This window comes from Pristis pectinata, chromosome 2 (genome assembly GCF_009764475.1).
Source record: "Pristis pectinata isolate sPriPec2 chromosome 2, sPriPec2.1.pri, whole genome shotgun sequence".
Taxonomy (NCBI): Eukaryota; Metazoa; Chordata; class Chondrichthyes; order Rhinopristiformes; family Pristidae; genus Pristis; species Pristis pectinata.
The window spans coordinates 95311684-95336756 of record NC_067406.1 but is presented as its reverse complement, the minus strand read 5'-3'; the positions used below and the strand labels follow the sequence as shown (position 1 = coordinate 95336756).

Here is a 25073-nt window from a genome sequence, read left to right as displayed (position 1 = left end):
TCCATGCCTTGGAGAATTAGAAGCATGGGAACAGGAGCAGGCTGCTCAGTCTCTTGAGTTTGGTCTCCCATTTTATTGAATCATAGCTGATCTATCCCCCAGCTCTGATTTTTATCCATGCTGCCCTTATCAGAAGATTTCAGTTGACTCAGCATTGATCAGCTTTTGAAGAGAGGACTCCAGATTTCCACTAACCTTTGCAATGGAAAACACGCTTATTGACTTTTATAAATAGTCTAGATTTAATGGTGCCCCCTTCTTTGTTGTTTCCCTAATCCCAGAGGAAATAGTTTTTCAATAACTATCTTATCAAATTCCCTTGATAATTTTAAACACAGCTGGATCATCTCCCAAGCTTCTAAACTCAAGGGATTGTAAACTTACTTCATGTAACCCCGTCATCATTCTGGTAAATTTCCACTGCATTGCTCCAAATCCAATATATTCTTCCTGAGGTGTAGTGCTTAAAAATGAACTTAGCCCTTCACATTGGGTCTGGCCAGAGTTTACTTCATCTGAAGCACAACATCTTCACCTTTGCAATCCAGCCCCAATAAGTTTGAAAGTCCATTGACCTCTGGAGGAATTTTTCCACTTTGATTTCTTTCCTGCATTAAGAGATTGAATTATAGTAGCACATTTAAAATTCTACAAAAGTCTGGGGAGAAATCATGCTATTAAAGATATGTTTCACTTATCCCAAAATTAACATGAAAGGAGACATTTTATATTCCGTCTAATTTATATTTAAGGAACATTGGATCATCTCTAGTCTGCATGCATCATTTGCAGCATCAGTTAAACAGATCACTGCTGCATAATTGAAGCCCGAAACTGTAGATGAATATCTGTTGCACAAATAATCTTTATCCGCATGTGAATGGTACAGCATTCTTGTATTTTGTCCTGAAACCTGTTGGCTTTTGGAAATGGTATCAGAATTAAACGGCATGGTTGAACCCTGAAATAAAATTTAGGTTAGGCCTCCAGATGTTAAATGTAGGACTAAGTCCATCTGGACTGTTCTGCTTCAATAAGGACTTGAAAAATATCACAAGCCCTAAATAAAAAAAACTGAAAATTCTTGGAAAAAACTGGAAATCAGCTTGTTGCTGCAAAAGGGAAAAAAAATGTTTTGAAAGCCAGAAAAATAATTGGCTGAATCATCCAACACTTTTTTTTACCAAAATCTGATAGGAATAAATATAGGTTGAGGTTAGCTCTATGAAGCAGTTAAAAGATATTGGAAGAACAAACTGATCTCAGATAACGTTAGTTTAAATATGAATTCATATGGTTAATAATTATCCATAAGTTATGAGTGTGACCTACACTTGTTTAAAAATCCTTGTAGATGCTCAATGTGCCCTTCTTAGATTTAAGATAAGAAGAGTTATCGTCGTTTTCTGGTTATATTGTAAACATTCATTATTTTCGAGATTTTTCTGGAATTTGTCAAAATTCTAGGACATTTAGTTATGAAGTGAAGTAGATCATTCAGAATTAAATCAAGTCTGGTCAGGTCAGAAGTGAAATGGAAATTTTGAAGCTCTGTATAACCCAGTTACCATTGGCTTATGTACAAATTGTGCAACCTATATGCAGTAATGTTAACAGTAAAATTAGTTGTTCATAATTTTCATGACTTGAAGTGCAACAGTTATATCGTCTCGTGCAATAGCTGGTCTCTTTATCACAAAAAATTGTCCTCAAAGATATCTTACAGTGTTCTAGTTTCAGAGAAACTTTGGTTACACTCTAATAGTTTCAACACTTTTGTCCCATCTCCAAAAATGGTTTGGAAATTTAATCGGGTGGAAATTTGTTCTTGGTTGCATGCATTAAATGTGGAAACAGTTGTACTCCAGGTTTTCTTGTACTTGGAGTCAATGGAACCAAATTTTGGAAGTGGAGAGCAATGTTCACGTGTTGTACACATTTAGTGCATGGGATCAAGAGAAAAATTATATTCTCTAGCTTTTCTGGTCAGCAAAATTTAATGCTGACATTACTGGAATTAAAGTACTGACAGTGTTAATATGCCAACAATCAGACTATCCAGGTTAGTGAGTTCTCATTAAGCTTCTGCTCCTCTCAAACCTTTCCTCTGTTGAAATCAATAACCAACAGGAGTACTTAAACTGATAACGTTTCTTGAACATCTACACCAACCTACTTGTCTCACAGCAGGATGAGGCATTGGACTGAAGTAATGTCTTAAAGTGTATTCTTCCAGTTGCTATGGATCCTTCCTTTTATTATGCTTAATTAATCAGGATGATTATTAGGTATAATTAGTATGAATATATTTGCTTTCAAGTCAGCCAAGTTATAGCAGGTATAAAAAGTATGGGAGAGCAAATGAAATGAGGATGGATTGTTTCGAAATGGTTAAGAAAGTACAGTGACCTGGAGTTCACTATGACTGAAAGTTTTATTAGTGGTTTGATAGATGTACTCCAAACCCTTTCACTATAGTTTATACATCACATATTTTATATATCCTTTATGTAATTAGATATCTGCTAATTGTTTGGTCTGAAAGATACTGAAATACTTTGCAGTTGGAGTTTGCCAAGTTATTTTAACTTGTAAATCAGATTTATATAAAAGGTAAATATCATTCAGATTAATGACGCAGCAAGTTAATTTTTGATCAGCAAATTTGATAATTGGTGAGTTTAACTGCAGCTAACATTTTGCAAAATTGATTTGAAAATTTAGTATAAACTGGAAGATGCTAATTGCCTCTGGTCTAAATTTTAATACTTTTCCAGAATGGCTACACACCTCTCCACATTGCTGCCAAGAAGAACCAAATGGAAATTGCTACTGCCTTACTGGAATATGGAGCAGAGACTAATGCATTAACAAAGCAGGGGGTTACACCCCTTCATCTGGCATCACAGGAGGGACATGTGGAAATGGTTTCGTGTCTGATGGATAAAAATGCCAATGTCAGTGTGGCCACAAAGGTAATCATAAGAAGTAACTGTGCCAAAGACATTTACCTTGTGATTATTTATTACTGAAAATAAAGCAATGCTTGAATTTTGGGTAACTGAACTTTCTAAAGGTCAAAGGATTTAATTTTAGGATATCTAATTACCTCTAATCCTGGCTCTGCTTTGTACGATTTGCTTTAAGAAAACTTGAATCAAAACATTTTAAATTGAATTTGAAACTTCAACATTAATTAATAGGCAGGTGAATTCAGATTGATTTCTTTCTTTTACAGACATTTATAGACTGGGTGCAAGAATTGATTATAGAAATACCCCCCACCCCCAAGTTCTTTTTTCCCCTTCAGAGCCTGGCAAAACGTTGAGTTAGTCTGCAATCCTACATTGGTGCCAGATGTTCACTGGGGTAATAATGAAATAACAGGTGCTTGTTCGATCCCTATTCTCTCTGTCTGCCATGGAAGTTCAGAAAAAAATGTTTCATCTGCTGTGAGTCAATACCCTGGCTATGCAGCAGGTTCATTAAACTCCACATTTCCGATTATCAGACCCTCCATTTATAGGGATGGAAGCAACTCTGGGGCTTAAGAGGGACTCACATATTTAACCTGGTTATAATTCTTTTCTGTTCTATTCCATTCCCCACCCAGTAGTTAGCCACATTAATTTCTCATCAGACCATTTCATGGGAAGTTCTTTCCACACACACTCTAGCGACAATTCAGAAGTAGGCAGATTGCAGATCACAGCTTTGGAAAGAGGTTGCCATTCAAGAGCTTGTCATGAGGGAGACCACATATCATTGAAGACTCAATCTCTCATGGCCCACAAGAAGTGTTCAAGGCAGCATCGGGGAACCATGACCCACCTCCCTTACACTTCCCTGGCAACAGGGAATTTTAAATCAGTCTACTAGTTACAGTATACTGTGAGACACTGATTTAAATGTGTTCCTTTTAGCCCCATTATAATGAAGGATACAGAGGATAGAAAGGAGCTGGGTAGAATTTCGTTCCAGACAACCCACATGCTGACCTTTGGATATCTACTGACACGCAGTTTTATTGACCTCAGTATAACTGAGTATATGATAGGCCAGATAATGGACAGCAGATTCAATAATACTAATTTAGTAATGTAGCCTGACTTGAATTTCTACCCAGCTTATGCCGCTGATTTGCAACTTTAATACAGGTCATGGCAAGAAAAGTAAAAGTAAAATAGAAAGCTATTATTAGATATTTACAGCTATCAAATCCTTGATTGACCTTGTAGGTGGAGTAATTGAGCAGGCACCCCCTCCCACTTTCCCCAAGGTTATTTTTCCCTCTATTCTATTGCCAGCCAATCTAGCAGTCTATTAAGTAAAACCCAAGAGGTAATTCCAGCCAAGATATTCAGACTTGTACCTCACGTTTGGGACTGTAGCACTCCAGATTTATAGCTCCAGGTTTTATTTTAAATTAAAACATCGCTTCATAATGCATATTTAGGAAACCATAACAATTTCAAGATGAATGACTGGCATTTAATTGATTGCCTTTGGACAACTTTATTGATATCGTTTTTCTCACAAGGAAGAAATCAAAACAAATAAAACAGGGTCATGGGGGCTGCCCAGAACTTCTGATATGAAAAATGCAATGTAATTTGATAGTCTTAAACTCAGATTTTCAAAATTTAAATGAAAACTGGTTGTTCGACAGGGCACACATTTAAATGATTCCAAAACATTTTGGCTTTTTCTAGTTGATTTAAAATGTTATGAAAATGCAAATTCATTGCAAAGTGTGCACCTTCAGGGAATGTGCCGCATACGTCAGAATGGAGAATGAGTGACCTTTGTATGTCATTTTCTCATACATCTATCCACTGAGTTCAGCCTGAACCCATCTGGGTAGAGTGAATGTAGTTAGGCTCACAAAACAGTGCAGCCTAGAACACTTTAAAAGTTAATTAAAACTGAACAAACACTGCAAATAAAATGATATAAGTACAAACATAACAAATAATATGATATATGAGGGGTTCTATGAAATTATTGAAAATATGTGTAAAAATGCTACAAACTCTTGTCTGCTAATATGACCTCTGTTTATTGTACCTTGCATACTGTATCTATAACCCTTTTTGTAACCCTTGCCATCCATTCATATATACCCCCTCTCATTCTGTATAGGCGAGCAACCATCTTCACAGTTCCCTTGCAATCTGTTACTCACTCTAAACTTGGATGTAACTAACTTCAGCAATCACTCAGAATACAGTACAGTTCTGTCCACATTATCCAGCAAGCTCCTGAGCTCTCCTTACTTGATTGTACAGAAATCTCATCCATGACGAACTTCCCCTTTGATTGCACCACCTTCACCCAGCTTGCCTGCTAAAAGACCATGAATTTTCTGATTCCGGAATGTTTGATGTTCAGCCAGTAACCCTACAATAAAGATGCTATGATGGGGAGGAAAAAACAATCTGAGAGATCGGTGAATGGGTTTAACCTTGGTATTATTATAATCTTCAGCACTTCTAAAGTTCCATAATTTAATAAGTCCACAGTTGATCTTATTAACCTCAACTTCACCCAGCCACAGTAACTTTTCATCCTTTTGATTTTCAATAACCTATCTACATCTGCCTTAAAAATATTCAATGACTCTGCTTCCACTTTCATTTGAGGAGGAGAGTTCTAAAGACTCATGTCCTTCTGAAAGAGAAAAAAAATCTGTTTTAAATGAGCAATCCTTTATTTTTAAGCAGCGATCTCTTGTTTTGGATTCTCCCACAAGAGGAAATATTCTCCCCATGTTCAGCCTGTCAAGATCTGTCAGGAAATTATGTGTTTCAGTGAAATGCCTTCCAACTTAGTGTAGTAAATCTTCACTGAATAACTTACAATACATTAATAACCTTACTTAGATGAGGAGATCAATACTGTACACAGTAATACAGTTGCACTTTCACCCTATAAAACTGAAAATTACCTCACCACTGTTGTATCCAGTTCTCTGAGCAATAAACCATTACATTCTGCAAGCTTTCCTAATTTCTTGCTCTACCTCCATGCAACCCATTTATGAATCATGCATGCATCTCAGAGCTTCATAATTTCTCAACATTTACATAAGATGTTTCATGCAGGATGCTCGGATGGAATGTTTTGGTGAATTTTGGTTCACCATGAATTAAGCCTTTCTTACTGATGGAATCTAACTACACTTTATGCTACAAAGCAATGACTTAAGAATCTTGTATCTCATTAGAATTTTTATGTCTAATTTCATCACATATTGTAGTCTCTAAAGAATTACCCACTATTTCTGGAATAATTATTAAAATTCATATTTTTCTTCCCCTTCCAGATTTTTGCAGAGCTTTTAACAATGAAAATGCTTTCTCTGCGCCTTATCATCTTTGGTTTGAACCTTTCCCACAGCTTGTTTATTTCTCCATCTGCTAATTGTTCTTTTTGATTTATTTGCCCAGTCTACATTGCATTTTTCCCATTAAGCAACTTCATCTTTAACCGTTTCCACTCCTTTCCCATTTAGTCATTCTTTTGAATCTAATTGTGTTATTGCACCATTTGCTAAGTGGATCCAAACATTTAATTTATCTGCAGGCTGCTCCCCATTTTGCAATACTTTAATTAGAGTCATAGAGCTATACAGCATAGAAACAGGCCTTCTGCCCAACTCATCCATGCTGACCACAGTGTCTTCCTGAGCTAGTCCTGTTTGCCTGCATTTGGCCCAAACAGGACTAGCTCAGGAAAGCTATCCCAGCCTCTCTAGTCTCTCCTCATAATTCAAGCAAATTCTGCACTGGTTCCTGATTGTTGAAATGAAAACAATGATCTAGACAGCTCTCTTAGATGTGCTACATAAACCTGGTGTAGTCCACTCTCTTCCCTCAACACTGATCACAAGCAGCACTATGAATGTCAAAGCCTCATCTTGGCGATACAAATCTCCCTTGACCTCCCTCCACCTCCATCTCAACACAATTTTCCCATTTTCTCTTTCATCTCCTTTGAACCCCATCGACCTTCCAAACAGCCCTGCATCCACTTTGTGTCCCGCTGTCTCCACTCCCAATAGTACTGAACTTAACAACTTCTTTGCTAAAAGCTCTCGGTAGATTTTTGCACCAACAAAGAAGTCAAGTGTTTCTTAAAGACCAATGACATGTTGTGGAGTTAAAACAATAAACCTTTGTGGGGGTAACTGGAGTCTTTCTTTTCCCTAACTTGTAAATACTAATCTCGTAAGTAGTGGGGCTATGATTGTCAGCCAATTAATTCTCATTGAATTTCCATTTGCCTCTTCCTGTATCACTTTTCTACTATTCCACAGTCTGCAACAAAAACACGCAATACGGAAGTACCTGCAGTATGTTAGTTTGAAGTAATAGGATTCCCGCTGTAAACAAAAGCAGAAGAAAATGTATTCAATAGCTCTGGAAGAGGCAGTAACATTGAATTTAACAATTGCTCCAATGTCAAAAGCTTCGGAGTGTCATGCTAACAATATTGGATCTGTTAAGGAATAGGAAAAAGATTAATAAAAGCCACCCATAAGAAAATAATAAAATTCAGATCAGAAAGAGGAATTTTTTTTAATGTTTTACTAATAACCAGTTCAAATATCACTTCTCTCCTATGGCCATCTCTAGAGTGGGCTGTCAGCACTGCACCTTGCGGCTCAGGAGGACAGGGTTAATGTCGCAGAAATTTTGGTAAAACGAGGTGCAAATCTTGATGCACAGACCAAGGTAATGCATCATTGTATTTTTTAAAATATAGTTTTGTTTTATCATTATGATGTTTTAAATTTCATACTTGTTCATATGCTAATATCTTCAATTTGGTAGTGCATGGTAAACTTGTGAAACTTAATAACAAATATTTTTAATGGACTTTTATTGGAAGATAAGGTGCTAGCAATTTTTGGTCAAGTTTTGTCACAGTCCAGTGTCAATTGAATGATTCAGACATTGCTGGCAAAACCAAGATAAAATTAGTAATTTATAGTTCACAGAATATAATCATACTTTAATATTTGTTTTCAGGCTATGGGTGGCAATAAGAATGCTTATTTATTTATTACCATTAACCAGTATCTGTTCTTCAGGATTCGACTTATATCCATCAACCTCTGGCATATCATTTGAATAGTTGTTCTTCCCCTACGCACCTTAGCCATAAGTGCCTTGGAAGTACCAGCACTCCTGCATTTTCTGTTCAAGTTTCCAGCAATCACATTATTGATTCTACAGTCTCTAATAATAGATTCTTTCTTTCAGGTGGGCTATACTCCACTGATTGTGGCTTGTCACTATGGAAACATTAAGATGGTTAATTTCCTCCTGCAGCATGGTTCCAATGTCAATGCCAAAACCAAGGTAAGCAAAACAAAGTACAGAATATTTTAATTTTTTTTTCAGTATATGGGTACTGGGCAAGGCATACTTGTATCTTTTTAATCATAATCTTCATCCCTGATTGCCCCCCAAAATTCTATTCCTTGATTGCAGTTGTGATGATGCCCCTCACATGTTAATATTAAGAGATTTCAGGGATTGTGTAGGTCAGGATGGTGCATGACTTGGACCAGAGCATGAACGTAATAATGGCCAATTCATGAGACTGGGAGGTCCTGTTGAAGTGCTGCAGTGCATCCTATACCAAATATACCACCATCACAATTGCTGAATATTGTACCAAGTGGCAACTTCAAGGCCATTTTAAAGGCTAGCACAAAGATGGCTTTATTATCAAGAGAGTTGCAAACTTTGCTGGACTCTATATACTTGTCTGTGCTGGGAGGAAGAGGTTGATCATGCATTGTAATATGTGCATGCATTTTATTCCCAACATATCTCATTGTGTGTGGCCCCTCCTGAGCTGAACGTGGTCTTAAGCATGTATCCATCCCTATGTTTTGCTTTTTCTTCCTTTTCCTCAGTTTTTTCCAAGAAGCGTTGACACTTTGCTTTGCAGCTGAGATTGATCCTCGCCTCACCTGCACACTTCTGGCAAAGATGCTATAAAATAATCAGGATCACAAACTCATGCTGATGTGCCTCTTCCTTGCCAAGGACATCATGATTTGTTGTCTTCTCAATAAAACTGAGTTTAAGTGAGCACATTAAACGGGCCAAACTTGGCACCTGCTAAGTATGGTTCAGCTAATGGCTGCTCTATTATTTCTTTAAAAAAACTCAACGGCATTATGTTTTGAATGTTTTCCGTAGTATAAAAAGCACAAAGAGGCACCTGAGAAAGTCCAAAACAATTTTACAAAGTTGACCACCAGAAAAAAGATTGAACAGGTTTGAGCATTTTTCATGAAGCAAGGTGAAGATATAAAATGGCCTGTCAAGGATTAAACAGGAGGTCCATTTTGTGAAAACCAGGGTCCATAAATATGACATAGTTACTAGTAAATCCAATATAAAGTTCAGAAATCCATAAGAATATAAAATTCAGTTTATTCTTGAGGCAAACAGCTTATATGTTTTCAAACAGAAATGAGCCAAGTAAAGTCATAGAGTTATACAGCATAGAAATAGGCTCTTTGGCACAACTCATCCATGCCAACCAAGATGCCTACCTGAGCTAGTCCCATTTGTCTGCATTTGGTGCATATCCCTCCAAATCTTTCCTATCCATGTACCTGTCTCAATACCTTTTAAACATTGTAATTATACCCGCCTCTACTGGCAGCTCATTCCATATACCCACCACCCTCTGTATGAAAAATTTGCCCCTCATGCCCTTTAATTTTTTTCCCTTCTTATGTTAAATCTATGCCCTCTGGTTTTAGACTCCCCTACCCTGAGTAAAAGACTGTGACAATTCACCCTATCTGTGCCCCTCATGGTTCTCTATATCTCTATGAGGTTGCCCATCAGCCTCTTACACTCCAGGCTCTCCTTATAACTCAAGCCCTCCGGTCCTGGTAACATTCTTCTGAATCTTTTCCGCATCCTTTACAGCTTAATAACATCCTTTCTATAACTCAGTGACCAGAACTGCACACAGTACTCCAAGTGCTGTCTCACAAACATCTCATTCAGTTGTAACATGGCATCCCAATTCTCATAGTCATTACCCTGTCTATCTGTCACTACTATCAGGGAACTATGTAATTGCACCCCTATGTCCCTCTGTTCTAAAACACTCTCCAGAGCCCTGCCAGTTACTGTGCAAGTCCTGCCCTGGTTTAACTTACCAAAGTGCATCACCTTGCACTTGTCCAAGTTAAATTCCATCTGACATGCCTTGGTCCATTTTCCCAGTTGTTCTTGATCCTGCTGTAATCTTAAATAACCATCTTCACTGCCACTATACCACAAATTTGGATGGCATCCGCAAAATTACTAACCATGGCAACTGCATTCTTATCCGAATCATTAATGTAGATGACGGACAACAGTGGACCCTGCACCAATCCCTGTGGCACACCGCTGGTCATAGGTCTCCAATCTGAAAAACAACCCTCCATTATCACCCTCTGACTCTTATCACCAAGCCAATTTTGTATCCAGTAAGCCAACTCACCCTGGATCCCAAGTGCTCCTACCTTCCGGACCAGTCGACCATGCAGGACCTTGTCACAGGCCTTGCTGAAGTTCATGTAGACAACAATCTACCTTTATCAATCATCTTGATCACCTCTCCAAAACCTCAAATTTGTGAAACATGATTTCCCACGCACAAAGTCATGTTGATTATCCCTAATCAGCTACTGACTTTCCAAAAGCTGGTAGACCCTGTCTCTCAGAATCCCCTCCAATAACATTCCCACCACTGATGTTCGGCTCACCGGCCTGTAGTTCCCTGGCTTGTCCTTACAGCTCTTCTTAAATAAAGACACAACATTAGGCACTCTCCAGTCTTCCATTACCTCACCTGGGCTAAACATGATACAAATATCTCTCCTAGGGTTCCAGCAATTTCTTCCCCAGCTTCACACGATGTCCTATGATACAATTGGTCAGGCTCCAGGGATTTATCCAAATTTATGTGCTTTAAGACTGCAAGCACCTTCTCTTGTAAAGTGGATATATTTCAGGACATCGTTATTCTCTTCCCTGAATCCACTTGCTTCATGACCTTCTCCAGAGTAAAGCTAGATGAGAAATATTTATTTCACACTTCATTCATCTCCTGTGGCTGCACACATGCAGTAGATGACCACATTGATCCTTAAGGGGCCCCGTTCTCTCCCTAGTTACCCTTTAGTTTTAATCTATTTATAGAACCTCGCAGGATTCTCCTTCACCTTCTCTGCTAAAGCTATCTGGTGTCCTCTTTTTACCCTCCTGATTTCCCTCTTCAGTGTACTCCTACATTCCTTATGCTCCTCAAGGGAGATGCTTGATCCTAGCTGTCTTTATCTGACATGTGCCCCATTTTTTTTTATCTGACAAGTGACTGAGAGAAAAGGGAAAAGAAAAATAAACAGAAAGGCTGAAGTAAGGCAGATGGAATGGGAGAAGATGTATGTGGAGTATGTACCACCAGTGCAGATTATTTGGGCTTGATAGACTATTTCTCTGCCACATGTTATGAGTGAGTCTATGTATCTATAGAGATACAGTATGCTAATTGGTTTATTATTGTCACATGTATCAAGATACAGTGAAAAGCTTTGTTTATGTGCTGTCCAGACAGATCACTCCGTACGGAAGTACATTGAGGTAGTACAAATGGAAAAGCAATAACAGAATGCAGAATATAATGTTACAGTTATAGTTACAGAGAAAGTGCACTGCAGATAGTTAAATAAGGTGCAGGGGCCATGACAAGGTAGACTGAGATATCAGGACTCCTTTATTGTTCAAGAGTTCCATTCAAAAGTCTCATAACAGTGGAATAGAAGGTGTCCTTGAGCTTGGTGGTACGTGTTCTCAAACCTTTGTACCTTCTGCACAATGGAAGGGGGGAGAAGAGAGAATGACTGGGGTGGAAGGGGTCTTTAATTATGTTGGCTGCTTTCCCAAAGCAGCGGGAAGTATAGCTGGAGTCAATGGAGGGATGGCTGGTTTTCGTGATAGTCTGGACTGTGTTATGTAATTTCTTGCAATCTTGGGCAGAACAGTTGCCATACCAAGCTGTGGTGCATCCAGATGGGATCCTATCTATGGTGCAGCTGTAAAAATTGGAAACAGGTCCTTCAGCCCACTGTGTCAGGATTGACCATCAAGCACCCATTTACATACCTTAATATCATTTTATTCTCCTCACATTGTCAGCAATTTCCCCCTGGCTTCTACCACTCACCTATTGGCAATTTATAGTGGCAAAATAACAACTACCCACACATTTTTGGGATATGGAAGGAAACCAGAGCACCCAGAGGAAATCCATGTGGTCACAGGGAGACCAGCTCTAACTTTACAGTTATAACCTATCATCTAATAACAGCAGGTAATGCAGTACAAGATGCTTCACCACCTTAAGGGCATATATGAATGTGCAATAAAGGTCGGCCTTGTAAGCAATGTCCAAGCCGTGAGAATAATTGTGAAGTACTATTTTACCTGAATTTGTTTCTGAATTAAATTTTCTTCAGTGTCATTATTGAGAGGTCTTCCTCGATTTACCCTAGCAATGCTTTGCTAATACTTTGCTATTGTTTCTCAATTATGCAATTTTGTCTTCTTCATCTCAACTGTTCCTGAATGAATCTGTCTGCATTTTCAGAATGGGTACACACCTTTGCACCAGGCAGCACAGCAGGGTCACACCCATATCATCAATGTCCTCCTTCAGCATGGAGCCAGAGCCAATGCCATCACTGCAGTAAGTCTATCTCTTTGTTTGGGAGCAATACTGGAAAATTCTGTCTGCACAAAAAGCACAACCCTCAGTAAGCATCACTGATACTAATGGCAATCGTTGTTGTCTTCCCAAGAGGTCACAATCTATTGATTTTAGCATCCTTTGTAAAGTTCAGAGTAAGCTGTATTATAAAAAAAAACATCATGCATCATCTATTTTTCATTACACTATTGGGTTAGCTTTTATACTAAAAGGACTGCATAAAATAGTTTCTTTATGATTCAGCTATTACTAATAATAATCTCTCAAGCTAACTGAACATTCCTGAAATGTCACTGAAAATAGTGAATGGAATCTGATCAAGTCAAATAGATGTAATAAAATGAAAGTTTAGTTGTTTAAAGTCACCACATCACCACACAGAAATTTTGTGAAACTTGTAAATAACTGTCTTCCTTGCAGAATGGCAACACTGCCTTAGCAATTGCCAAACGTCTTGGATACATCTCTGTGGTTGATACCCTGAAGGTTGTCACTGAAGAAGTCACTACCACTACAACTGTAAGTACATCCACAATGGCTCATGAGTGTTTCAGAGTCTTTTCTTTCACTGCAGTTTCTGAATAAATTTGATGCACATTTTTCAGTGTTTTCTGCATAATTGATTGTAAGCTAGTTATAAGGCTTTGCACCATCAAAAGAAGTTTAGATATTAAACTATTTAACTAGAAATGACACTAGTTTAAAGATTTTTTTTGAGATCTGATTTTGCTAATGAGACAGCTAGTGAGATTCCACTTGCAACAGAAGTAGAAAATTCTGATTCAGAAGGTTTAGACATAGCTCAAGGAATGTGTTATTAATGAACCAAAACGTTATTCTCACTGCAGTAGAACTCTTGTTTAAAATGCAGCAAGGAAAAAAAGAATAAGAAAAACAAAGATATGTTAATTTATAATATATTTAATGGGAAAAAGCAATAAACTGCAACCCAGCTGCTATTCCAAGTTGATTGGAATTAAATTTGTACAATTCTTGCATAAGATTCCTATAGTTCAGAAGTAGAAAGTCATTTGGAGGTTGAATGTTCTGTGAGGTCTTATCCTGATTGGTTACTCCATGATTTCAACCTTCCCTGTCACTAAATTTTCTTTCAAATTTACAAGATACTGTTCGATATGCCTGCAACTTTAGGCACTACCATTTAGTCCTATGATGCTCAAGGTATAGTCTAACCAGAGCATTATACGTGTGAGTTGCTCAAATGCTTCTTATGTTGCTTTGATACTGTGATACTGATTCTGTTGCTCCAAGATACTGTGCTCCTTTAATTATGCCTTTGATAATCTTCAAATGTAACCATTTAATTACGGCTGCCAAGACCCCAACCCATGGATTTCCTCCCAAATTTTGACATTTCTTTTTTCCTTATTCATATTCCAGAAAACCAACTGCTTTGACCATGCTCTTGGTTACCTGGCATAGTTTTTTTCTTGTATTCGTCTCTTTTGTTGATGCTCCAGGATTTGTTGATAGAACTATTGTTGTTTCTAATATACATCAGTGGCAGAGACTCAGAAGTTCAATAAAAATCCATTCAAATTTGCTTATGATCCAAAACTTGATGGGTAATGGGACTGGAAGAGGCATTCCAGAACTTATATTGGAAAAAACTATGTAGGTGAGCAGAAGAATGCACATCAAGTTCTGACATCAGAAAGAAAAGTGGTAGCGTATTTATGCTTTGAAATAACAAATGAGAAAGTTGAAAGCAACTTTGTTGAAAGTTGAAAGTCAGTAAACTTAATGGTCAACATATCCAATCAGCTAGCAAAATCAAACTCTACAGCCAAAGCAACAGAAGATGCATTTGAGCAAGTCACACTTAAAATGCTCTGGTTACACTATACCTCGAGCATCATGGGACTAAATGGTAGTGCAGGTATATCTAACAATCCATTCAAGGATTTAGCGTATGGATGTTATGAGGAAAGGAGAATTACAGCAAAACATGACTGTCACAATCATTTATGCTTGGTGTTCGACATTTGAAGGTAGTCTATCATGGAGTGAAACAGCACAGAAATGGGCCCTTTGGCCAACGAAGTCCATGTTGATCTTTTTGCCCATCTACAGTTTTCCTTTTTGCATTAGGATCATATTATAGAGTCATAGAGAGATACAGGACGACAACGGCCCCTCACCCCATCGTCCACACCATCATCAATCACCCATTTACACAAATCCTATATTAATCGCATCTTTTATTAGAACATAGAACGTAGAAAACTTACAGCACAATTCAGGCCCTTCAGCCCACAAAGCTGTGCCTAGCATGTCCCTACCTCAGAAATTACTAGGCTTACCTATAGCCCTCTATTTTTCTCAGCTCCATGTACCTATCCAAAAGTTTCTTAAAAGACCCTATCGTATCCGCTTCCATCACCGTTGCCAGTAGACCATTCCATGCACTCACCACTCTTTGAGTAAAAAACTTACCCCTGACATCTCCTCTATACCTACTCCCCAGCACCTTAAACCTGTGTCCTCTTGTGGCAACCATTTCAGCCCTGGGGAAAAGCCTCTGACTATCTACCCGATCAATGCCTCTCATCATCTTATAAAACCTCTATCAGGTCCCCCCTCATCCTCCGTCTCTCCAAGGCAAAAAGGCCAAGTTCCCTCAATCTGCTTTCATAAGGCATGCCCTGTAATCAAGGCAGCATCCTTGCAAATCTCCTATGCACCCTCTCTATGGCCTCCACATCCTTCCTGTAGTGAGGTGACCAGAACTGAGCACAGTACTCCAAATGGGGTCTGACCAGGGTCCTATATAGCTGCAACAATACCTCTTGGCTCCTAAATTCGATTTCCCCGATTGATGAAGGACGATACACCATATGTCTTCTTAACCACAGAGTCAACCTGTGCAGCCGCTTTGAGCGTCCTATGGACTAGGACCCCAAGATCCCTCTGATCCTCCACACTGCCAAGAGTCCTACCATTAATACTATACTCTACCATCATATTTGACCTACCAAAATGAGCCACTTCACACTTATCTGGGTTGAACTGCATCTGCCACTTCTCAGCCCAACTTTGCATCCTATCTATGTCCCGCTGTAACCTCTGACAGCCCTCTGTACTATCCACTACACATCCAACCTTTGTGTCATCCGCAAACTTACTAAACCATCCCTCCACTTCTTCATCCAGGTCATTTATAAAAATCACAAAGAGTAAGGGTCCCAGGACAGATCCCTGAGGTACACCACTGGTCACCGACCTCCATGCAGAATATGACCCTTCAACAACCACTCTTTGCCTTCTGTGGGCCAGCCAGTTCTGGATCCACATTGCAATGTCCCCTTGGATCCCATGCCTCCTTACTTTCTCAATAAGCCTTGCATGGGGTACTTTATCAAATGCCTTGCTGAAATTCATATACGCTACATTCTAATCAATTCCCCACAGCCACCCCTGATTCTACCATTCACCTACACACTCAGGGCAATTTACAATGGCAAATTAACCTACCAACCCTCATATCTTTGAGATGAGGAAACCAGAGCATCTGGAGGAAGCCCATGTGGTCACAGGGAGAGCATGCAAACTCCACACAGGTAGCACCCAAGGCCAGATTGAACCCAGGTCTCCGGCACTGTGAGGCAGAGCCTTTTACTACCTGTATCACTGTGCTACCCATGTATCCTTGTATGCCTTGCCTATTTAAATCTAAATGTCTCTTAAATGTAGTAATTGTATCTGATTTCACCACCCCCTCTGGCAGCATATTCTAGATATCAAACACTCTCTGTGTAAAAGCTTACCCCACACATTCCCTTAAAAAAAACACCTTCTCACAGATCTTTGCCCTCTTGTTTTTGATACCCTATCTATGCCTCTCATAACCTTATATACTTCTATCAAGCCAACTCTCAGCTTCCTTCACTCCAGGAAAAACAAGCACAGCTGATCCAATCTCTCCCCATAACTAAAGTTCTACAATCTAGGCAACATTGCTGGTGAATCTCCTCTGCACTCTCCGCAGCACAATCACGTCCTTCCTATTGTGAGGTGACCAGAACTGCACACAATACTCCAAGTGCAGCCTAACCAGTGTTTTGTAAAGTTGCAACATAACGTCCCATCTCTCATATTCTATGATCCAACCTATGATGGCAAACATGGCATATGTTACCTTCACCACATTATCCACCTGTGTTACCACTGTCAGGTACCTATGGTCTTGGATGCTTAGGTCTCCTGCTCATTAACAATCCTTCGTAGCCTAATGTTTAATGTATATGTCCTCCCCTTTTTGACTGCCCAAGATGCCTGTCAAAATTCCATTTGTCGATACTCTGACCAATTTTCTATCTGATCTATGTCCTGTTATAGCCTTAGGCAAACTTCCTCATTATCAACAACACCACTAATTTTCATGTTATCCATAAACTTACTAATGGTACCTCCCACCTTCACCTCCAAGTTGTTAATATATATCACAAACAGCAAAGGTTCCAGCACTGATCCCTGATCTTTTCTGACTTCTAATCAGGAAAACATCCTTCTCCCATACACTCTGCCTCCTGTCACCAAGCCAATTTTGGATCCAATTAGCCACTTTACCTTGGATCCCATGTGCCTTAACATTCTGGACCAGCCTACCACGTGGGGCATTGTCAAATGTCTTACTAAAGTCCATATTGACAACATCTACCACTCTGCTTGGTTACTTCCTAAAAAAACAGTCAAATTTGTAAGACAGGATTTCCCCTGCAAAGCGACGTTGACTCTCCCTGATCAGTCCCTGCCTTTCCAAATGTACATAAATCCGGCCCATTGGAATTTTCTCCAACAATTTCCCTGTCATGAGCGCAAGGCTCACCGGCCTGTAGTTACCTGAAAGGAGAGACAATAGATTTATATGTAATATTGAAATAAAAATATAAATGTAAGAGACGGATCACTTAAATGGAGTAAATAGTCAACATGAATTCTCGACTATTGGTTAATATAAATCTTTCTAATATTGTTTTCTCAGAAATGTAGATATAATGAGGACCTTCACAATGTGAAATGAATAGCTTTCTCTGACTCCTTAAATCTAATTCTTTCTGATGGCCTACTCTACTATTTTTATGGCATCTTAATGGCACCATGTTGACATAGAGTGAAATTATTACTGAATACTGATATTGATCCCCTGATAATTAATTTATATTTTTCTTTTAACATCCAGCTTGTGCAACTCCAAACTACCTAATATTCCAGGATTTCAGTGTTGGATACTGAATATTCCTGGATTTCAGTGTTTTAAAAGGGATGGGGGGGGTGGGTGGTAGAAGAGGAGGAGGTGTGGCGTTACTGGTCAGGGACACTATTACAGCTGCAGAAAGGGTGGATAAGGTAGCAGGATCCTCTCTAGAGTCAGTATGAGTGGAAGTTAGGAACAAGAAAGGAGCAGTTACTCTGCTGGGAGTATTCTATAGGACCCCCGGTAGCAGGAATGATACTGAGGAGCAGATTGGGAGGCAGATTTTGGAAAGGTGCAGGAATAACAGGGTTGTTATCATGGGAGACTTCAACTTCCCAAATATTGATTGGCACCTGCTTAGTACCAAAGGTTTAGATGGGGCAGAGTTTGTAAAGTGTGTTCAGGACGGATTCTTCTCACAGTATGTTGACAGGCCAACTAGAGCGAATGTCATATTAGATCTAGTATTAGGTAATGAACCAGGTCAGGTGACAGATCTCTCAGTGGGTGAGCATTTGGGGGACATTGACCACCGCTCCATAACCTGTAGCATTTTCATGGACAAGGATAGGAGCAGAGAGGAGGGGAAGATATTTAATTGGGGAAGGGCAAATTATGAGGCTATAAGATGAGAACTTGAGAGTGTAAATTGGGATGACATTTTTGAAGGGAAATGTACTATGGAGATGTGGTTGTTGTTCAGGGATCTCTTGCAGGATGTTAGGGAAAAATTTGTCCCGGTGAGGCAGAGAAAGAATGGCAGGGTGAAGGAACCATGGGTGACGAGAGGTGGAACAACTAGTTAGGAAGAAGAAGGCAGCATACATAAGGTTTGGGAAACAAGGATCAGATAGGTCTTGTGAGGAATATAAGGTAGCAAGGAAGGACCTTAAGGAGGGGCTGAGGAGAGCAAGAAGGGGACATGAAAAGGCCTTGGCGAGTAGGGTTAAGGAAAATCCCAAGGCTTTTTTCACTTATGTGAAGAGCAGAAGGATGACAAGAGTGAAGGTAGGACCGATTAGAGACAAAGGTGAGAAGATGTGCCTGGAAGCTGTGGAAGTGGGTGAGGTCCTCAATGAGTACTTCTCTTCAGTATTCACCAAGGAGAGGGGCCTTGATGATGCTGAGGACAGTGTGGGAAATGTTAATGTTCTGGAGCATGTAGATATCAAGAGGGAGGATGTGTTGGAGCTATTAGAAAATATTAGGACAGATAAGTCCCCGGGGCCTGACGGAATATTCCCCAGGCTGCTCCGCAAGGCGAGGGAGGAGATTGCTGAACCATTGGCTAGGATCTTTGAGTCCTCGTTGTCCATGGGAATGGTAGCAGAGGATTGGAGGGTGGCAAATGTTGTCCTCATATTCAAAAAATGAAGTAGGGATAGTCCAGGGAATTATAGACCAGTGAGCCTTACGTCTGTGGTAGGCAAGCTGTTGGAAAAAATCTATGAGCATTTAGAGAATCATGGTCTGATCAGGGACAGCCAGCATGGCTTTGTGAAGGGCAGATCATGTCTCACAAGTCTGATAGGGTTCTTTGAGGAGGTGACCAGGAAGATTGATGAGGGTAGTGCAGTAGATGTGGTCTACATGGATTTTAGTAAGGCATTTGACAAAGTTTCACATGGTAGGCTTCTTCAGAAGGTCAGAGGGCATGGGATCCAGGGAAGCTTGGTCGTGTGGATTCAGAATTGGCTTGCCTGTAGAAAGCAGAGGGTTGTGGTGGAGGGAGTGCATTCAGATTGGAGTGCTGTGACTAGTGGTGTCCCATAGGGATCGGTTCTGGGACCTCTACTTTTCTAAATATTTATTAATGACTTGCATGAGGGGGTAGAAGGGTGGGTTGGCAAGTTTGTAGATGACACAAAGATTGGTGGTGTTGTGGATAGTGCGGAGGACTGTCGAAGATTGCAGAGGGACATTGATAGGATGCAGAGCTGGGCTGAGAAGTGGCAGATGGAGTTCAATCCGGAGAAGTGTGAGGTGGTACACTTTGGAAGGACAAATTCCAAGGTGGAGTACAAGGTTAATGGCAGTATTCTGGGTAGTGTGGAGGAGCAGAGGGGTCTGGGGGTTCATATCCACAGATCCCTGAAAGTTGCGTCACAGGTGGATAGGGTAGTTAACAAAGCTTATGGGATGTTAGCATTCATAGCTCGTGGGATTGAGTTTAAGAGCTACGAGGTAATGATGCAGCTCTGCAAAACTCTGGTTAGACCATACTTAGAGTACTGTGTCTAGTTCTGGTCGCCTCATTATAGGAAGGATGTGGATGCATTGGAAAGGGTGCAGAGGAGATTTACCAGGATGCTGCCTGGTTTAGAGAGTATGCATTATGAGGAGAGACTAAGGGAGCTAGGCCTTTACTCATTGGAGAGAAGGAGGATGAGAGGAGACATGATAGAGGTGTACAAAATATTAAGAAGAATAGATAGAGTAGACAGCCAGTGCCTCTTTCCCAGGGTACCAATGCTCAATACAAGAGGGCATGGCTTTAACGTAATGGGTGGGAAGTTCAAGGGAGATATCAGAGGGAGGTTTTTTACCCAGAGAGTGGATGGGGCATGGAATGCGCTGCCTGGGGCGGTGGTGGAGGCAGGTACATTGGTCAAATTCATGAGATTGCTGGACAAGCATAAGAAGGAATTTAAAATAAAGGGATATGTGGGAGGAAGGGGTTAGATAGTCTTAGGCAAGGTTTAAAGGTCGGCACAACATTGTGGGCCGAAGGGCCTTTATTGTGCTGTACTTTCTATGTTTCTATGTTCCTAAACAATATTGTGGTAAAAGTACCAATCCTGAAAGGCCAGCTTGTAAAAAATGGCTGAGATTACAGCCTGCCAGAGCATGAACTGGCAGAGTATGGGTTTGTGTAGAAACCTATTTGGCGCCAACTTCCATCTGGTTCCAAACTGATTTTGTGTATTCAGAGGAGCAGGGCCAAGGAGAGGTAACATCCCATTGTCCTTAATGCACTCAATAGAAATCGTATCTTCACTGTTATGTGTATTGTAGAAAGGGTAGTTCAATTTGCATCAAATTTAAAATATGAAAAAAGTCAATGACAATGTTCTTCAAACATATAAACAAAAAAGTTTATACTCTGATTTATGTCATAGTATCTCATTGATATAAATGTATTTGGTTTTAGCAAAGGATAGAAGTGTTAAAGGAAATCGATAGAACAGCAATGACACAGGTTGCTGGCTTAATATGCTGCCATCAAGTGGTTCTTGTTGTGAGCTGTTACCATATTCCGGTATTTCTGTTTTTGCTTGTCACAGACTGTAACTGAAAAACATAAACTGAATGTACCTGAGACAATGACTGAGATCCTGGATGTTTCAGATGAGGAAGGTGAGAAATGCTTTCCTGTTTGCAATACTATAAATTCTGTGAATTGTTACCATACCAAAATTGTCTTCCTCATTCTTTATTGTGATTGTTATATTTTTAAAATGTTAATCACTATTAATCATTTCCAACTTAAGGTAATAACTTTAATGTTTGTGTATTATATTCTAGCATTAGAATTCATTCATTGGTCTGATTTTTGTGTCCTATGGTGATCTTTGTGTTACATTTGTTATAACACATTATATTTTACCAGCAAAGTCCTGTTGAGTTGGTGCTCCTGAAATATAGCCAATTTTAAAGGATGTTTAATTTGCCAGATGAGTAGTGAGTAGTGAATCGGTTTCAGACAATGTGTGAAAGCTCCCAAAATCACACCTTTGTTGTGGTCAAACATGAAGTCCAAGCTGCATATGGGTGTAAGTTTCCCTCATACATTGCCAGTTTCTAAACATGTGTAACATTCCCTATCACATTGCAATGAAAGTTGGATGATTTCTGTAAGGGCCAAGGGAAAACTGGGCAAATTTCCATGGTAGTGAAGATGAGAATCTGCCCCAGAGCACCTACTATTAAAGAATAAATGTAAAGTATCAAACAAATAAGTATAATCTAAATTGACCTTAAATATCCTCTTAGGTACTTAGACTGTGCAATGAAGTCCTGTGCCATGTAAGTCCGATAAAGTTCAAGCTTCAATGTAGGATCCGAATTGAGTTAGTTGATCTCAGCTGGGGCACTAGTTAAAATGCAAAAGGCAAGTTGGTTATTGAATTCTGGACTGAGGAAGAGGAGCATTATTTAGGTTCTTCTGGTTGACTTGCAAGTGTGTATTGTAAATGAAGACTTATCTATGATATTGTCCCACAGAGAAGTACTCTACTGATACTGTTACAGCTTATACTCGAAAAATGACTGCTTAACCAAGCACATGAGGGTTGTTGGTGGTCTTGAAATGGTGCCCAGAGTTAGTCAGTGCCTTCAGAAGAGGAGCAAAGAAGGGAAAAGTCATAAAGAAAAACTAATTGGAAATTTAATGTTCTCAGCAGAACTATTTAGTGCAACACTTCTGAAAATTCATGACCAGAATGGAAAAACACAATCACTTAGTAATCCACTATTGATGCTTGTTCAAGTCAGAATTGGTCATCAGCTCACTTCTTAAAGGAGAGATAAGTAGAAAATTTAATCTGAGCATCACCGTATATTGTGTATAACTGACAATGGCAAACTCATTTCAATTCAAATCAGCTTATGGCACAACATCTTAACAACAGAGATACTTTACATTTGATGCCATTGTCATCAATTTTGCCAGATCTACTACAATCTTCATGCCACAAATCTAACTAAATACACTGAAATACTGAATGAGGATTCATAGCACTGACATAAACCACTGATGAAATATGAAGCACAACATGGAATATTAAACATGACATCTTTAGAAGGTTTTTTCTTGCTAATGTTTGTATTCAACAATTTGTTTGGAAGTGTGTAATAATGAAATGAAAAGAATGCAATGTGGTATTTATATTCTTTATCTTTTATTCCTGTTGTGAAGTGAGGTTTGTAAACCAGAAATGTTAACTGTCCGTATCTTGTGTTAAGTTTTCTGTGGTTCATGTTGCCAAAAATAATCTTCATTTAGCAGCTGTTACCTTCCCTTGTTTGGATTGCCTGTGTATTTCGCTAGAGGACAACAGGTCTTCATTTAGTTAGCTTCATTTTTTGCATGTGAGAATCAGGAATTGACATCAGGGCAACGATATCAGTGTAAGTAATCATTTTCAGCACCAGGGTGGCAGTTTAGTCGAATGCATTGCAAACCTATTACATAGAGTCCATAACATAGCCGTGTCCATTACATTGGTTTTGTTGGATTGAAAATTATGCAAGCTCCATACCTAGTGGGATATCTGCTTTGCAGATACAATGTTACCAGGTGATGCAGATAGGGTTCCTCATGATGCATACCCTTAAATTGTTGCAGTAAATTTAATGTAGTTTTAGGAGTGATGGAGCCATGTCTTGGGCAGCAGCCAGATGGTGGGGTGCATGGATAGGATTTTAAAACTTTTCAACTTGGCAAGAATGAGACTGAGGTAGGAGCGGGAATGCCAACCCAAAGGTCGATGTGGGAACTGGACAGAGGTAACTTGCCTAAAGCAAATTCAAGGTGGAGAATTGTTGAATGCCCATCAGTATGAGACCAAAACACCTGAGAAAATAAACCATGGACAATATGCTAGCTGGTTTTCATTGTGGTATTTAGGTGCTTCATTTCTGAAAAATGCCTGCTGAAATAATTTTATTAAGAGGTGCTCAGCCATGAATACCATATCATTTCAAGGAGAAAAAATAGACACAGATATTTGGTTGTTGTTATTTGGTATTGTTGCCAATTCAATACAGCACACAATAAATACACACCAGACAATGACTTTGCCTAACAACTAACTTTTTTATTAATCATGATTGATTCAAACAACTCAAAGGTTCACCGCAGAGTTTCAAACAACCACTTAACTCTTTAGTTTCACAACTCTTTTAGTTTCTTGCACAATTCTTTAGTTTACTTTCACAACTTCCAAAGCTCACAACTTGTATTCAGATATTACCCATTCTTGATGATCCTGGCCAGGGTTTGATCTTGGTGAGTTTATCTCTGAGTCCCTGACTCAGGGCAGTCTTCTTCAGTGGTTGGTGTCTGGAGTCACTGCTGCTGGTCACCTCGTAAGGCAACTTTTTGTACATTTCTTCACATATCACCCAATTATTGCTTAGTTCTTTATTGCCGAAACGCAGCCTTAGTTCCAATCCTTATCCATAGGGGTGTGTGTCTCCTTAACGTCTTCAAATTGCTGCCGGTGCCATCCTGTTGGTGTTTATTTGAGATTTGTAATCTGTCAAATAGTACTTTTCCACAAGATGTCAGGTCCCAAACACCCCTATCTGCTTGTTCTGTCTTCTGGATAGCTCACAGTGGGATGTTTATGATGGGATAGTCCACAGGGCTGTAAAGCTGTCTCAGCTATGTTCTCACTTGATACTGACCAGATGTTGATTACATGAACTTCCTTCACTGTGCCTCTTTATGGTCTCCAACATCTCTTCCTCGGCAGCAGAATATCCACTTGAATCCACTTGACATTGTGCTGGCTGATACAGTATAATTAGAATCTGGAGCTGCTGTGGATATGATTGTTGTTGATTGCAAGCAAGAATGTACATGAAAATGAATGTGGTAGAGCCGTGGAAGCCTCTGAAATTCAGATACTGATAACTTGTTCTGCCAAAACCTTTTCTCAAAAAAAAACTCTGGATGGTATGATTTATCTCTACTACCTTCAGGTCAATTTTTACCCACTTACTTATCCATGGCAGACAATTTGATGCAAAAATTGCTCACCCACAGCAAGCTACTTACCCTGAGTAATTCAGGGGCAGTTAGGGATGGACAGTAAAATTAGGTCTTGCCAGCGAGGTTTACAACCTGTGTTTGCATTCCATTTTCTTTCTGTCTCTCCTCTTTCTCTCCATCAATCTAATCTTTCACACCCTCTCTATACTATGATATTGAATTGACTCTTCTGACACTGCTTTGTATAACCTATTCACTGCTCAGACTTCCAAACTGATTGGTTAAAGAGAAATGTATCTGGTTGGTTACCTTATTCATTCAGGACCAAAATCCTCCATGGAG

At 39.4% G+C, this 25073-nt stretch overlaps 1 protein-coding gene across 20 annotated transcripts in view; it reads left to right on the top strand.

The window, feature by feature from the left end:
- The window catches only part of ank2b (ankyrin 2b, neuronal), a 781056-nt gene that overhangs the window by 618651 nt on the left and 137332 nt on the right, over positions 1–25073 (top strand). For all 20 annotated transcript variants that reach the window (XM_052010179.1, XM_052010168.1, XM_052010170.1 and 17 more), the window contains 6 exons: positions 2778–2975; positions 7638–7736; positions 8268–8366; positions 12676–12774; positions 13216–13314; positions 21298–21370. In XM_052010179.1, the coding sequence (XP_051866139.1) occupies positions 2778–2975; positions 7638–7736; positions 8268–8366; positions 12676–12774; positions 13216–13314; positions 21298–21370 (667 nt within the window). The remainder of the gene's footprint in view (positions 1–2777; positions 2976–7637; positions 7737–8267; positions 8367–12675; positions 12775–13215; positions 13315–21297; positions 21371–25073) is intronic.